The sequence below is a fragment of the Podarcis gaigeae genome (assembly GCF_964106915.1).
Source record: "Podarcis gaigeae genome assembly, chromosome: 14".
NCBI classification, from domain to species: domain Eukaryota; kingdom Metazoa; phylum Chordata; class Lepidosauria; order Squamata; family Lacertidae; genus Podarcis; species Podarcis gaigeae.
In genome coordinates, this window is record NC_139690.1 from 29479319 (window position 1) to 29493872 (window position 14554).

General features: G+C 48.2%; 1 protein-coding gene across 1 annotated transcript; it reads right to left on the minus strand.

Annotated features, from left to right (window-relative positions):
* Positions 1-1355: 1355 nt before the first annotated feature.
* EARS2 (glutamyl-tRNA synthetase 2, mitochondrial) lies at positions 1356-14369 on the minus strand. Its single transcript, XM_083712018.1, has 9 exons — positions 14167-14369; positions 12151-12306; positions 10095-10284; positions 8237-8709; positions 6181-6289; positions 5552-5705; positions 4410-4540; positions 3640-3775; positions 1356-2251 (listed from the first exon to the last, which is right to left on the minus strand). Exons 1-9 carry the CDS (start codon positions 14255-14257, stop codon positions 2168-2170), a joined length of 1524 nt encoding a protein of 507 aa, XP_083568144.1. The 5' UTR covers positions 14258-14369; the 3' UTR covers positions 1356-2167.
* Positions 14370-14554: the final 185 nt, after the last annotated feature.

Genomic DNA, 14554 nt, shown 5'->3' on the forward strand with positions numbered 1-14554 from the left:
AAAGGCCTGACAGTCCCTACCCTCAGCTCTACAATCTTAAGAGAAATGACAGGACAAGCAAGGGGAAAGGGACAGGGAGGGTGGAAGAAAATCAAAACTCAGGCACCAACTTATAGACAGTTGTTCCTGCAATGACCAGCTGGCCCAGCTCAGGGACAGGAGGTGCATCATTGCTGGGCATTTGTTATTGTTGTTGTTGTTTAGTCATTTAGTCGTGTCCGACTCTTCGTGACCCCACGGACCAGAGCACGCCAGGCACTCCTGTCTTTCACTGCCTCCCGCAGTTTGGTCAAACTCATGCTGGTAGCTTTGAGAACACTATCCAACCATCTCGTCCTCTGTTGTCCCCTTCTCCTTGTGCCCTCCATCTTTCCCAACATCAGGGTCTTTTCCAGGGAGTCTTCTCTTCTCATGAGGTGGCCAAAGTACTGGAGCCTCAGCTTCAGGATCTGTCCTTCCAGTGAGCACTCAGGGCTGATTTCCTTAAGAATGGAGAGATTTGATCTTCTTGCAGTCCATGGGACTCTCAAGAGTCTCCTCCAACACCATAATTCAAAAGCATCAATTCTTCAGCAGTCAGCCTTCTTTATGGTCCAGTTCTCACTTCCATACATCACCACTGGGAAAACCATAACTTTAACTATATGGACCTTTTACAGATAGGTAGCCGTGTTGGTCTGCCATAGTCAAAACAAAAAAAATTCCTTCCAGTAGCACCTTAAAGACCAACTAAGTCAGTTACTAAGCAGTGTATCTGAAGAAGTGTGCATGCACACGAAAGCTCATACCAAGAACTGACTTAGTTGGTCTTTAAGGTGCTACTGGAAGGAATTTTTTTTGTTTTGTATATGGACCTTTGTTGGCAAGGTGATGTCTCTGCTTTTAGCAAGGTGGACATTTAGCAAGATGCAATGGGCCTTGCTGCCCATCTCTCTTGCTCTGAAGCAGTCTGCTGGAATGGCTGCCCCCAGGAGACAGCGGAGGGGAGAGGAGGCCTGGTGGGAGCTGCCACAGTACAGCTAATAGACTGAGCTCTGCTTCCCAGGCCCCCCACTGCTTGCTTACCTTCCAAGCCAGCCTGTAGCCACACTTGACTTGGAAGAGTCACCTTCCTTTACCACAAAGGGTCGCAGTCTGAGCCATTCAAGGTTGCTCATATAGGGATGTTTGAGGAGCGCATTACTCTTGTTCTGGAAAGACATCCCAAAACGGTGCTCAGAGGGCTGGATTAAGACCTTTTGAGGCCCTATGCCATGAAAAGATTTTGGTGCCCCCACATATATCTAATTCAAAATAAAAACAATAATAAACTGTAAAATAAACTTTTACTTTTTGAAATGAAACGAAAACTACAGTAAGATGGAAAGCAATGTTTATTTTTGCATAGTTGTAGAAATGATGTTTGTGTTCAGCTGCACCATATGGTCCATGGTAAACCCGGCAAGGGGACATTCCTGTGGTGTCCTCCTTCCCTTGATGGCCTGAGCACATGCTTATTTTGCTTAATGCTTAATCCAGCCCTGAGCAAAGAGACTAGGCTGAGCACAGGAGATGCTGTTACAGCCAGCAGGACCACGCATCTCTGTGGATTTATGGCTGATGATGGTGCAAACGTCATATTAAAGATTCATATTGATTTTCAATTGTATTTTATTGCTCCTTTTCATAGAACCAGAGAATTGTAGAGTTGGGAAAGTCCCCAAGGGTCATCTAGTCCAACCTACTGTAATTAATTATCTCTGAGACTGTAATGCAATAAAAATACCCTTTGAATTCTATGGAACTGGACCCTTGGAGCCTGGTTTAGCTCACTCTCCTGTGGCTTCCAAGGTTGAGGCTGCTTGCCAGCCCCGAAGGAATGCCCAGCGGGGTGACGATGGCGGCGAGGCACGTGGAAAGCTGTCACAGTGGCACTTTGACCTCCAGCCAGTATTTTTGCATTTTTTATTAATGCCACATCAGACTCAACTAGAACCGGAAACCCCCTTAGGGTCTCAGTGCCAATGCCAGGCTGCCAACCCCAGAGCACTTTTAAAAAGAGAGAGAGAGGTGGTCAAGTCCGTGGCTGTGGGATGCTCTGCAGTCCACAGGAAGGTGTTTGAGCTTCGTGGAAGGCTTGACATGCAAGCTCTATTGAAAGTTTGGTTGGCTGTTTTGCTTCAACAGGTCAGCTGCAAAGGGCTCTCTGGATCCGTGCGCGGGCCTCTCTGGGCCCCAAGGAGACCATCATCTCGGCAACGCTGGGCCCTTCCTGAAATGGGACAGGGAGGTTACTCCAGAAAGGGAGGGGGAACCCTTGCCAACTGGAAAGGAACACCTCCCTACTTGAAAACAAGAGCTGAAGCTTTGTGGAAGCTAGAGTCTGAGAGACCTCCATTACAGCACTCCCTCTTCCATATTCATACCACAATTCCATTGACGGAGTGCTCTACTACCTTTCTAGCAGCAGTACCACCTGAGTAAACGGTCTCGGCCCAGTATACCTGAAGGGGCGTCTCCACCTCCATCGTTCAGCCCAGACACTAAGGTCCAGCTCCGAGGGCCTTCTGGCGGTTCCCTCACTGCGAGAAGTGAGCTTACAGGGAACCAGGCATAGGGCCTTCTTGGTGGTGGCGCCCACCCTGTGGAACGCCCTCGCACCAGATGTCAAGGAAATAAACAAGTATCTGACTTTTAGAAGACATCTGAAGGCAGCTTCCTATGATTTCAGCACTGCCCAATAAATGGAATAACATTTAAAAAACTGGCAACCTGTATTAGGTGTTTAGCTGGCATCTTCATGTTGCCATTCAGGGGCCAAGTAAGGACTTGCTGATCAGGGCATGCCTCGGGGTGTGCGGAGGGCTCACAGAATCATAGAGTTAGAAGGGACCCAGAGAATCGTCTAGTCCAATCCCCTGCAATGCAGGAATATGCAGCTGTCCCTGAATGGAGATCGAACCTGCAACTTTGGCATTCTCAGCACCATGATCTAACCAACTGAGCTATCCATCCATATTCTTGGTTTTATTCTAGCTCTAGCTTGACCTGTGGGTTTTTGCTCATATTTTTTTCATTATTAATTGTCAGGAATGGCCCATCCGTGTTAACTGGTTTCACGTGTTTTTATTGTTACAAGCCACTGGTTTGCTGAAAATGAGGTATAAATAATTTTAGCTCAGCCCTTGTCAATTTGGTGCCCTCTATGTTTTGGACTACAACTCCCATCGGCCCCAACATGATTTGGCTAGGGCTGATGGGAGTTGTAGTCCAAAATACCTCACGTCTACCAGGATGGCTCTTTTGATTACAGTGGTACCTTGGGTTACATATGCTTCAGGTTACATACGCTTCAGGTTACAGACTCCGCTAACCCAGGTTAATAACTTTGCTTCAGGTTAAGAACAGAAATCGTGCTCCAGAGGTGCAGCAGCAGCAGGAGGCCCCATTAGCTAAAATGGTGCTTCAGGTTAAGAACAGTTTCAGGTTAAGAACGGACCTCTGGAACGAATTAAGAACTTAACCCGAGGTACCACTGTATTTTAAAGAGATATAGCAACTACCACTGAGGTCCATTAGCAGAGCCAAGCCAGCTATTGGCTTTCAAAGCAGAGCAATTCAGATGATGAGATTTGGGAAGTGGGGACCAGGGAAATTTACCTTCTGGCCACTGAGGGCCAAGCGGAGAAGCCTCATCATGCCACTGTACTGGGTCCCACTTATCTGCTCTTGCAGCCGCCTCAGGTCTTTGCCCAGCTCCTCTGGGGTCAGAGCAGCCACCGGCTGTTCCAGCAACCTTTGGGAAGAGAAGAAGAAAAAAGGATATTTAAACACCTTTTTTTAAACTGTGGCTCAGTTTTCACTTGGAAAAGCTACTGTCAAGTGATTTATCGTATCCATTTTGCAGGGCAGATTGTTTCACTTGCAGAAGACCCTTCATGTGGCAAGAGTCATAGAAGTGTAGACTTGGAAGGGACCACGAGGGTCATCTAGTCCAGTGTTTCCCAACCTTGTGCCTCCAGATGTTTTTGGCCTACAACTCCCATCATCCCTGACCACTGGTCTTGCTAGCTAGGGATGATGGGAGTTGTAGGCCAAAAACATCTGGAGGCACAAGGTTGGGAAACACTGATTCTAGTCCAACCCCCTGCAATGGGGCTCAAAAGTGGGGGAATCTTTTGCCCAACGTGGGGCTCAAACCCACAACCCTGAGATTAAGAGTTTCATACTCTACCAGCTGAGATAATGTAAGGTTCTACTGTTTATTTACCATATGAGGGAGACTGGCTGAAAACAAGCGCTTACTCCAGCATGGAAAGTACCTGCTGTCACTCAGGTGAAGAGGAAGGTGAAGGAGGCCAGACCTCTAGGTGGCTGCAACATCCCAGTGGATAAAAAAAAAACAACAGGCAAGGTCCAGGGCAACTCACCTGAGAACCAGCCTTCCTATTTTGTCCGCCTCTGCTGAAATGGCTTGCAGCTCCTCGTGGGGCACGGAGGGCCGGATCCACAAGAAAGAATACTTGGGTGACACCAAGTCCTTGAGGCGGCTTATGTGACCCTGGGGAGGAAGAGCCACTGAGGATCAGAGAGACAGGCAGATCAGTTCCCCTGGCTGGAGCCCCCACCCCAACACCACATCTCTCCCTGCCCCACGGCACCTTCTTACCTTCAAGTTGAAGAGTTTCCAGCTAGGAAACATATATAGCATGAAGTTCACCTGGCACCTTCATTATACACCTTTAGGGGCCAGGCAAAAGTGTTCCTTTTTAACCAGGCCTTTGGTTGATCTGTTTGACATCCTATAGCCTTCTAAAATGTGGCTCTTTTCTGGGTGCGTGTTGTTGGGTTCTTGTTTTTATTCTGATTATACAGTGGTACCTCTAGTTACGAACTTAATTATTTCCGGAGGTCCGTTCTTAACCTGAAACTGTTCTTAACAAGAGGCATGCTTTCGCTAATGAAGCCTCTTGCCGCTGCTGCGCCACCAGCACACATTTTCCGTTCTCATCCTGGGGCAAAGTTCTCAACTCGAGGTAACTCTTCCAGGTTAGTGGCGTTTGTAACCTGAAGCGTTTGTAATCTGAGGCATTTGTAACTTGAGGTACCACTGTATATGTTGTGATCTTTTCTGTGAACTGCCCTGAGATCTCCGGGTATAAGGCGGTATATAAACTCAATTAATAATAATAGTATTTCTTATGCAAATATTGAGGTACCCAGTCACTCAGTGCCACCAGTGTATGGAAACCATCTGGCTCATTTAAGCCTGCGTTATTTCATAATGATGAAACTCACAGGTGGAGGACACTGTTATTTTTATATATCTTTATTATTTTATTTGTAAAGGAAATCTATGTCTGAGTTAACACTTCATTATCCCTTTGGAGATGTGCTGTATCTTTTGTGCTCCCAGGATGTGTCGCTCTGTTGTGTTAAAATTTAAGGCCTTTGTTTTCTTTCCTTTCGTTATATTGGCAGTTTATTTAAAAACAAAAACACACACAAGAAAGCAAAGAGGCAGGCGCACGTGCACAGACACACACACACACACCCTCTTTGCCTGACTTACCATTCTAAGCAGCAGCACCTGCTCCACGTAGCCCTTCTCAAGGACCTCCCGGTCTACCACCTGGCTCCCGTAGGTCTCCTCCACAGAGGCCTGCACCTCTGCCACCAGCTCTTGCCGTTGCAGGTCATCTTCAATCCGATGGGTCAGGTGGATCCTGTGCACACACACAAAGCCACTTCATAGAATCATACAACTGAAGAGTTGGAAAGGACCCTGAGGAGCATTTAATCCATCTCCCTGCAGTACTAGAATAAGCAGCTAGAATATCCACATGGGTATCGAACCTGCAGCCTCGACATTGTCAGCAGCATGCTTTAACCGGCTGAGCTATAAGGGGTGGGATGACCTTTTAGGGATACACTTCCTCAGTTTCTCAGTGATGCCTGTTTGCACCCTCTGTGACATCTTGCTTTTTCTTCCCTGAATGCAGCCTGACTTCAAGGAGGTGGCAGAAGAGACCCCTGAGCTGGAGGGGGACTGGGCTCCAGGGAAGGGAACAGGGAAGGGGACCAAAAGGTGATGCTCAGCAGATGCAGACCCCCCCCCCAGGGGATAAACAGCCCGCAGATCAACAGCCAACCAGGAAATGCACGGACGCTGGTGCTACCCCGCCCTTCTGGTTCCTCCACCTGTTGAACTCGGACAGCTTCTCAAGATCCAGCAGGGCCGAGTGCCTTTCGATCCTGCTCACATTGAACTCCTCAATCAGCTCCTTCAACGTCCTGCCCATCCGGTTATCTGCAAAAGAAACCAAGAGTTCCGATTAGATTGATTAAAATCTCAAACAGGAATGGAAATGTGTAGAAGAATACATGAGCCAAACATGCTCCAACAATAATTTATTGATGTGTATAGAATGATTTCACAAAGTTAAGCTAAGCTAAGCAGAAATATAAGACTGAATGTTTAATTATTAAGATACAAAAATACAATCTCAATAATAAAGTTATAAAATAATAACAAGGAAGTCACACAAAGGTGGAGGAAAGACACAGGGCAAGATATAAGAAATGGATAAATGTTGGTACATAATGAAATGTGAAAATGTGAATTTACAAATATAATGTAGAGTGATACCTCTAGATGCGAATGGGATCCATTCCGGAGCCCCGTTCGCATCTAGAAGCAAACGTAACCAGTGACGGCATGTCTGCGCGTGCTTCGCTTTTTGCCGCTTCTGTGCGTGCACGTGATGTCATTTTGAGCGTCTGCACATGCGCAAGCGGCAAAACCCGGAAGTAACGCGCTCCGTTACTTCCGGGTTGCCGCGGAGTGCAACTCGAACGTGCTCATCCCAAAGCACATTCAACCCAAGGTATGACTGTATATGTATCATTATGTAAAGATTTCCTATATGTATTGCAACATTAATAATAATATTAAAATAATAATAATAAAGAAACCAAGAGTTCCATTGCACTCGTCTTTCATGGCTGCCCACTGGCCGCCATCAGGAGCTCAGGTGAAGCCCATCAGCAAGCAACTCCAATGCAGGCCCCTTGCAAGTGGACCGCCAAGGCCACGTCTCTCAGCACACATCAGCTGATCGGCACTGCCTCTGATGCTCTTTGGTTTGCAAACAGACCTCAAAGGGATGGCAGCCACCAGTCCACTGCCACACCTTCACCTAAAGTCACCTCTGATGTGGGGAGCAAAGGGGAAAGGGGTGTGTGGTTGGAGGGAAACAGCTTTGTGGGCTAATTTAGGCCCACAAGCTGCAGATCTCCCACTCCTGGGTTAGGCGATGCTTTAGAAACACAGGAAGCTGCCTTACCCCATTGGACCTTTGGTCCATGTAGCTCAGCACTGCCAACACTTGACAGGCAGTTGTTCTCTAGGTTTCAGGCAGGGACTGTTTTCTAGCTCCACCTGGAGGTGCCACTGTGGATTGAATTTATGAGCTGCAACCCCTTCTCCAGAGTCTGGGTTTCCTACATTCAGCAAGGGATTAGACTCCTGCTGCCTTGGTTCCATAAACACATCCCCAGTGCCCCCATTTTACCCTACAAAAAGCATTATTCAGAGTAACAGTTTGCACAACCCACAATTGCACAATTATTCAAAATTCAATTACAGTTGTACCTTGGAAGTCAAATAGAATCTGTTCCAGAAGTCCGTTCGACTTCCAAAATGTTTGGAAACCAAGGCATGGCTTCTGATTGGCTGCAGGAAGCTCTTGCAGCCAATCAGAACTCGCGGAACCCACGTCGGACATTCATGTTCCAAATAACGTTCGCAAACTGGAACACTCACTTCCGAGTTTTCGGCATTCGGGAGCCAAAACGTTCGAGTCGCAAGGCATTCGACTTCTGAGGTATGACTATTTAATTTAATTATTTCATCAACATTGATGATAATTATTTCCACCTCTGGCACCAGCCTGCAGCTCCCTTGCCCAACTGCCCCCCACTTTGGGACCCACTGGAATTGATGGGACACAACTCTAGGATTCCACGGAGAAGCAACAGCGATGGGTAAAATGTCCCAGGAGGCCTCAGGAAGCCCAGGGACTATCTACTGAGCAGGGACCAGCTCCAGGAGAGACTCCACTGGACACAGTCATTTGCCAAGACAAGGTGGAAAAGCGGGACACCCATAATTTTATAAGCAGGATTCAAATATAAGCAGAGAATTCACAGCAATTGAGCCAACCGGCTGGGGTGCCGAGGGCTATGGCCTCATTACCTGCAAATCCAGAGCCACAATTTGTCATGATGTCCAGCAGGGCTTCGGGCAACCAGCCATCCTGCGCAAGCTGCTCCACAAAGATGTCCCCCTGCCTCTTGGAAAGCTTGCTGCCGTCTTTGTTCAGGAGCAGCGGGAGGTGGCCAAATTGAGGTGGGTCCCAGCCAAAGGCCCTGTAGAGGAGAAGGTGCTTGGAGGTGGAGATGAGCCACTCTGCTCCCCGAAGGACATGGCTGATCCCCATGACGTGGTCATCCACCACGTTGGCCAGGTGGTAGGTGGGGAAGCCATCGCTCTTCAGGATCACCGGATCCCCTTCGACGCTGGCGACAACGTGCTTGCTCCAGCCGTGGATCAGGTCGCAGAAGGGTTCCGAGTTCTCCTCCAGGCGGAAGCGCATGACAGAGTCAGTGCCCTGAGACACCTTCTCAGCCACCTGCTTGGGGCTCAGGTGGCGGCACCTATTGTCATATCTATAAGGAGAGGGGCAGGGTTAGGAATCACATCGGAAGCAGCAGCAGCAGAGGAAGGCTTCATCTGTAACCTAAGCTGCTGGTTCTCATTCAACTGAATCAACTAAACTCCAAAGCTTTGAGAAACCCAGAATCCCAGCTGACCGGACCACCCTGCCTTTGATGGAGGCAGGAAACACGTCTCCAGAACTTGTACTTTTACAGGGGTTGCACATTTGCACTTTGGAACTCCCTGCCTGTTGATTTTTTTATTATTCATTTGCAGTATTTTCAATCCCGGAGTGGGGAACAAAGCAATGAAAATAAGGAAAAACAACGTATAAAAGTCACAAAAACAGGTACAATAAACGACTAAGGTAAACAAGGAAAATTACAGGAACAAAAAGCCTGTATTTCCAATTTAACCAAATACCTAGGTAAAAACAAGCAAATCATTCAAGCAGATTTATTTCAAACAGAGCCAGTGGGTGTAGTGGTTAGTGTGTTGGACTAAGACCTGAGCGGCTGGGGTTCGAATCCCCACTCAGCCATGAAGCTCAATGGGGGGGGGGGCACTGCCTCTCAGCCTGGCCTACCTCACTCTCTATAGGGAGAAAAAGAGGAAAGGGAAAATCATGTATGCCACTTTAAGCTCCTTGAAGGAAAGGTGGGATATAAACATAAGAAAAAGAAAAAAAGAAGACAAACAGATGGTCTTAGCGATAGTTCCCATCCCCTTTTCAATTATGGCTGCTGACTCTGTCCCTCTCTGTCTCTCCCACAAAGAGAACCTGTACTCTGTGGCTTTTGACTTAACACATTTTGCCCCCGCCCCCAAACCCTCCAAGTTCTCACTCTGAGCAGGATAAATTGTTGCCCACAAGCAGCCATAGCAAAAGATCTCCCAAGCCCTTCTCCACAGTAGCAACAGAGCAATGAACATATACTAAGGAAATTTGGGGAGGGGGCGTCAGGCCACAGCTAGTGCTTCTCTCTCCTTCCCTCTTAGATTCACAGAATTAGTCCAGCTCAAAGGTCCTTGCTCTATTGTTCCAGATGCTGCTGGAGATTGAGAAACAGGCCCCTGAAGCCGATAAGCCTGATAAGGCAAATACTGGCCTTTCCCATCCATCAAGGCCATCCCTGAGTGTAAGCATGCTGGATCAAGGCCCGAAGTCCACAGAGCCCCACACGGACAATTCTTTGGACTCACCCAGCCCTGCCTCCTGATTCCCCATCAGCCAAACGTCAGCCCCCATCCCACCCGCATTCAGGACTCTCCTTGGGAGAACGCAGAATTGTCAAAGGCAGAGATGTGTAGCAATCCTGCGGCGGAGCAGGACCCAGGTTGCGTCAGAAGCCATGCAGAGAGCACACCCTAACCCTAACCTCCACCTGATCCTTACCGCGGCGTCTGCCGGTTCCTCAGAGCCTCTTTCTTCAGCAGCTCCAGGCGCTGGGGGGTGCAAAAGCAGCGGTAGGCAGCCCCCTTCTCCAGAAGCAGCTCTGCAGCTTCCCTGTATAGGCTGAGTCGCTGGGATTGTTGGTAGGGGGCCGCTGGGCCGCCCCGGCGAGGACTCTCCTCGGGTGGGATGCCTGCAAGGGGAGGCAGGGGACAGCTCTTCAGAAACAACCAAAAGCAAAGGGATCCCAAACGTGGTCCACCCTGCCCTCCCGTGGACCACTTGGAAATTGCCGAGGATAATCAAGAGCTGCAGCTGCCAGGCGCAAGGTGTGCCGTCCACTCGCCTGCCATTTTGGCCCCCCGCTCAGTCATGACACCCAGAGCGGACTGCACCCACCGCACCCCCCTTCCTACACCTCTGGGGGAACTCGAGTGCAAGTTTAGAAAAGTGCAGACAGAGATAAGCTTACAGTGACTCAGATCATTTAAATCCCAGAGAGGCTTGAAGTCCCCACATCCCATAATCACATGATGATTTTATCAGGTGAAGGGGGCGTGACTCATTATCTGCTCCTCTGATTTTAAATAAATCCTCATCCCCAGGTCACTTAAATCCCAGGTCACTGGACTGTGCTGCAGCCCAGTGGTCAATACACACATTTTCCCCTTTTAAACAAGGCTTTTCTGATGGAAATGCATGTAGCAAGAGTTAGAGGAAGATAGCCAGTACAGTGGTACCTCGGGTTAAGTACTTAATTCGCTCTGGAGGTTTGTTCTTAATCTGAAACTGTTCTTAACCTGAAGCACCACTTTAGCTAATGGGGCCTCCTGCCGCCACCACGCCGCTGGAGCACGATTTCTGTTCTTATCCTGAAGCAAAGTTCTTAACCTGAAGCACTATTTCTAGTTTAGCGGAGTCTGTAACCTGAAGCGTATGTAACCTGAAGCACCACTGTAGTATAAAAGGGCAGGCAATCTTGTGGGCACCCCAGTGACAAAAGCATCAAGAAGTAGGCAGGTGAGTTAGGCACCTGTGAGAGTGCAGCCTTAGGGCGAGGAGGCCAGAGCAATCAACCCTCTCCCTTTTTGGATCTTGCAAATCCCAACTTTCCAAATAGAAAAACTATAACAAAGAAAATGCACATTATGCAGGTAGAAAAATCAAGTGTGGGAGGGAGCCATCCAATTACTGAACACAGAGTGTCAGATGTACAACTCTTTGCTTGCTGGACAGAAGTCACATGTGTCTAAAGTGTGGTGGATAACTCACCATCAGCAAATAAATTTGTTTCCTTGATGCCAAGGCAGCTGACCTGGAGACTGTGTTTTGCTTAGTTTTTTTGCAAGTAAGCAAGGAAACAAAGAGAGGGGAGTCTCAACCCCTTTCTATGAGGTTAAGCATCAGGGAGGGTGGATAACTTGCTGAGAGTGATGGGGCAGCTGTCCTCTTCTCCAAGGTGGTTTATGATTATGCTGGGGGGGGGAGCGGGGGTGGCGAGAGGAGGGGGCTGGAATATTTTCTATTTCCCCACTCCCTGGATAAGACAGAAAAACCAAGAACAAAGAGACATTGGCTCCCAGTACGTTTCCGAGCACAATCCAAAATGCTGGTGCTGACCTTTAAAACCCTAAACGGCCTCGGCCCTGTATACCTGAAGAAGCATCTCCATACCCCATCATGCAGCCTGGACACCGAAATCCAGCTCCGAGGGCCCTCACTGTGAGAAGTGAAGTTACAAGGAACCAGGCAGAGGGACTTCTCGGTAGTGGCACCCACCCTGTGGAACGCACTCCCATCAGATGTCAAGAAGATAACAAACTATATAACCTTGGGAAGACATCTGAAGTTAGCCTTGCATAGGGAAGTTTTAAAATGTTTAATGCAACCCAGTCAGATGGGCGGGGTATAAATAATAAAATTGTTATTATTATTATTGAGGATCTGATCATCTTGCACCGCTTACGTGAGGAAACCTGGCAAAGGATGCAACCCCACACACGGTTTGGCCCCTGTAGTAGAGCCTGAACTGCATGCATGTGTGGGGAAGCAGAATTACCTGCCCATTCCAGCATATCTTCTATGCCTTCAGCAGCCCCGGGCACCACCCGGCTTTGGTCTGTGTCCTCCAGTCTGAGAATGAAGCTCCCTTGGTGTTTCTTGGCAAAAATGTAGTTGTACAAAGCAGTCCGCAGGCCACCTAGGTGCAGGAACCCTGCACAGCATGTAGAAAAGGAAGAACAGGGTACATGAGGCACAACTCTGGTGCGATAATCAGAGGCTGTTTGCTGTTCTAGCTGAAAAGAGAACCTCCACATCAAGAGTCATTCCACTTCCAATTACATGAGCAGGAGAGAATGAACGGTTTGAAATGTGCAAGCAGTTGAAAACTATCTTCCTTCTCAAAATAATATTAGAATTCAGGCTGGCTGGTTCAGAACATGCAATGCATATCACAGCTCCTAGAGAAAGAGGAGACCGTTTACTTAGTTAACTTTAAAAAGAGGAAGAGGCAAAAGTAGGGAGAAAAGGTGTGCTGAGAGATGTTAACAATGACAGCTGAAATGGAACTCTGTGTTCAAGAGCAGTCTACCTCTGATTAACAAAGGAAGGCACCTTTATGAGCTTCTCAGAAACATGCACTTGGCCTTTTTTGGATGCAGCTGTGATGGAAAAGAATTTCCACCTTCTGCAACCAGCACTGTTATGATGGCAGTTGCGAGGCAAACTATATGGAGGTCACCAGGTTGGGGAAGGCTGAATAAGATAGGTTTTTGGTCTGATCCATGTACCTGGGCAATTCTTGTGCTATCCCCACATATCTAACTTCACCTGGGTTCAGGGACCTTCAACCACAAGGTTAAGCATACTTTAGGCTTCCATGATCTACTCTGATTTCTACTGAGACACTTTTGACAAATCCCTCTTTGTTTTTGTTCATCCCACACCAAGGGCATAACAGCAGCATCTCAGCTCCAAGGACAGTCATAAAAACCAAGAGGCATTCTATTTGGCCTGCACAATTCATGAAGCTGACTAGATCCCACCATTGGGGGTTACTTATATATAACTCAATGAGCAAGTGTATAGTGGTCAGAGGCCTAGGATCTTGGGAGACCACATTTTTTTAATGACTAAGTTGTTTTTAATATAGTTTGAATGCTGTAACCCATCCTGGGACCTTAGTGTGAAGGGCAGGTAAAAAAATTAATTGATACCTATTAATACTTGTTATATGGGACGCAGGTGGCGCTGTGGGTTAAAGCCTCAGCGCCTAGGACTTGCCGATCGAAAGGTCGGCGGTTCGAATCCCTGCGGCGGGGTGCGCTCCCGCTGCTCGGTCCCAGCGCCTGCCAACCTAGCAGTTCGAAAGCACCTCCGGGTGCAAGTAGATAAATAGGGACCGCTTACCAGCGGGAAGGTAAACGGCGTTTCCGTGTGCGGCTCTGGCTCGCCAGAGCAGCGAAGTCACGCTGGCCACGTGACCCGGAAGTGTCTTCGGACAGCGCTGGCCCCTGGCCTCTTGAGTGAGATGGGCGCACAACCCCAGAGTCTGGCAAGACTGGCCCGTACGGGCAGGGGTACCTTTACCTTTTTAATACTTGTTATATGGCTATGCATAATCATTTTGCCATAGCGTGGTTTCCATTTATAACCAACAATAGTGTATATTGTTGTGTACAATTGTGTATATTGTATATTTGTTTATAACACAAACCTCCAACGACTCATGCATTGCTATGGAATGGGTTATTTGCCTTTCCCCTGATGGGTTCTCTTAAACCTGTTTCAGACTATCCCTTTGTTGTTGATTATGATGGCACAGTTACAGCTGCGAGGTTTGTTCTCTTTTTATTTCTCTTCACATCCTATTGACTTTTTACAGCTGTAGTTTCAGCAAACCAGCAAACACGTATTTTTAAAAATATGATAACAATATCCGATTTGGAGAATCGCTTTTGCAAACTGCCCGGGAAGGCAGCACAATCCTAATCGTGCCAGGCAGCGGCCCAAAGAAGTCCCCGCGGCTTCGGCAGCAAGGCGAGGAGCTCCGTGTGGCTCCGGGGCAGCTCACCTGTGGGGCTGGGCGCGAACCTCACCCGCACGCCGGACCCCCGGACTGCGCCTCGCAAGGCATCCCCCACCGCTGCAGCGCCCAGTCCCATGGCAGCGACGGCAGCAGCGGCCTCCCAGCTGTAGACTCAACAGGCAGCAGCAGAAGCGCACGTGGTCTAACACAAGGCCCCGCCCTCCGCGCCCCATTGGCCACATTCCGTCGGTCATTCAGTTTCCGACAGGAACAAGGGGCGGAGCCAGACTTAAAGAAACAGCGTCCTCGCTGCGGCCCTCCGAAATGGGGCAACGCCTAAGTGGGACCAAATACTATCAGTTTTACTTTTTTATTATTTATTTTAAATTTTTAATATTTATTTTTCTATTCTATATTAAAGGGAGGAAGAGAG

What these genes read in the sequence shown, in the direction of transcription:
- EARS2 (XM_083712018.1), bottom strand. Translation starts at nt 14,257, where the DNA reads ATGGGACTGGGCGCTGCAGCGGTGGGGGATGCCTTGCGAGGCGCAGTC. An exon ending in TTGTGGCTCTGGATTTGCAG is followed by an intron (nt 6,290 to 8,236) that starts GTAATGAGGCCA and finishes TTTCTTTTGCAG; the next exon opens with ATAACCGGATGGGCAGGACG. An exon ending in TGGCCCTCAGTGGCCAGAAG is followed by an intron (nt 2,252 to 3,639) that starts GTAAATTTCCCT and finishes GTCCCATTTCAG; the next exon opens with GAAGGGCCCAGCGTTGCCGA.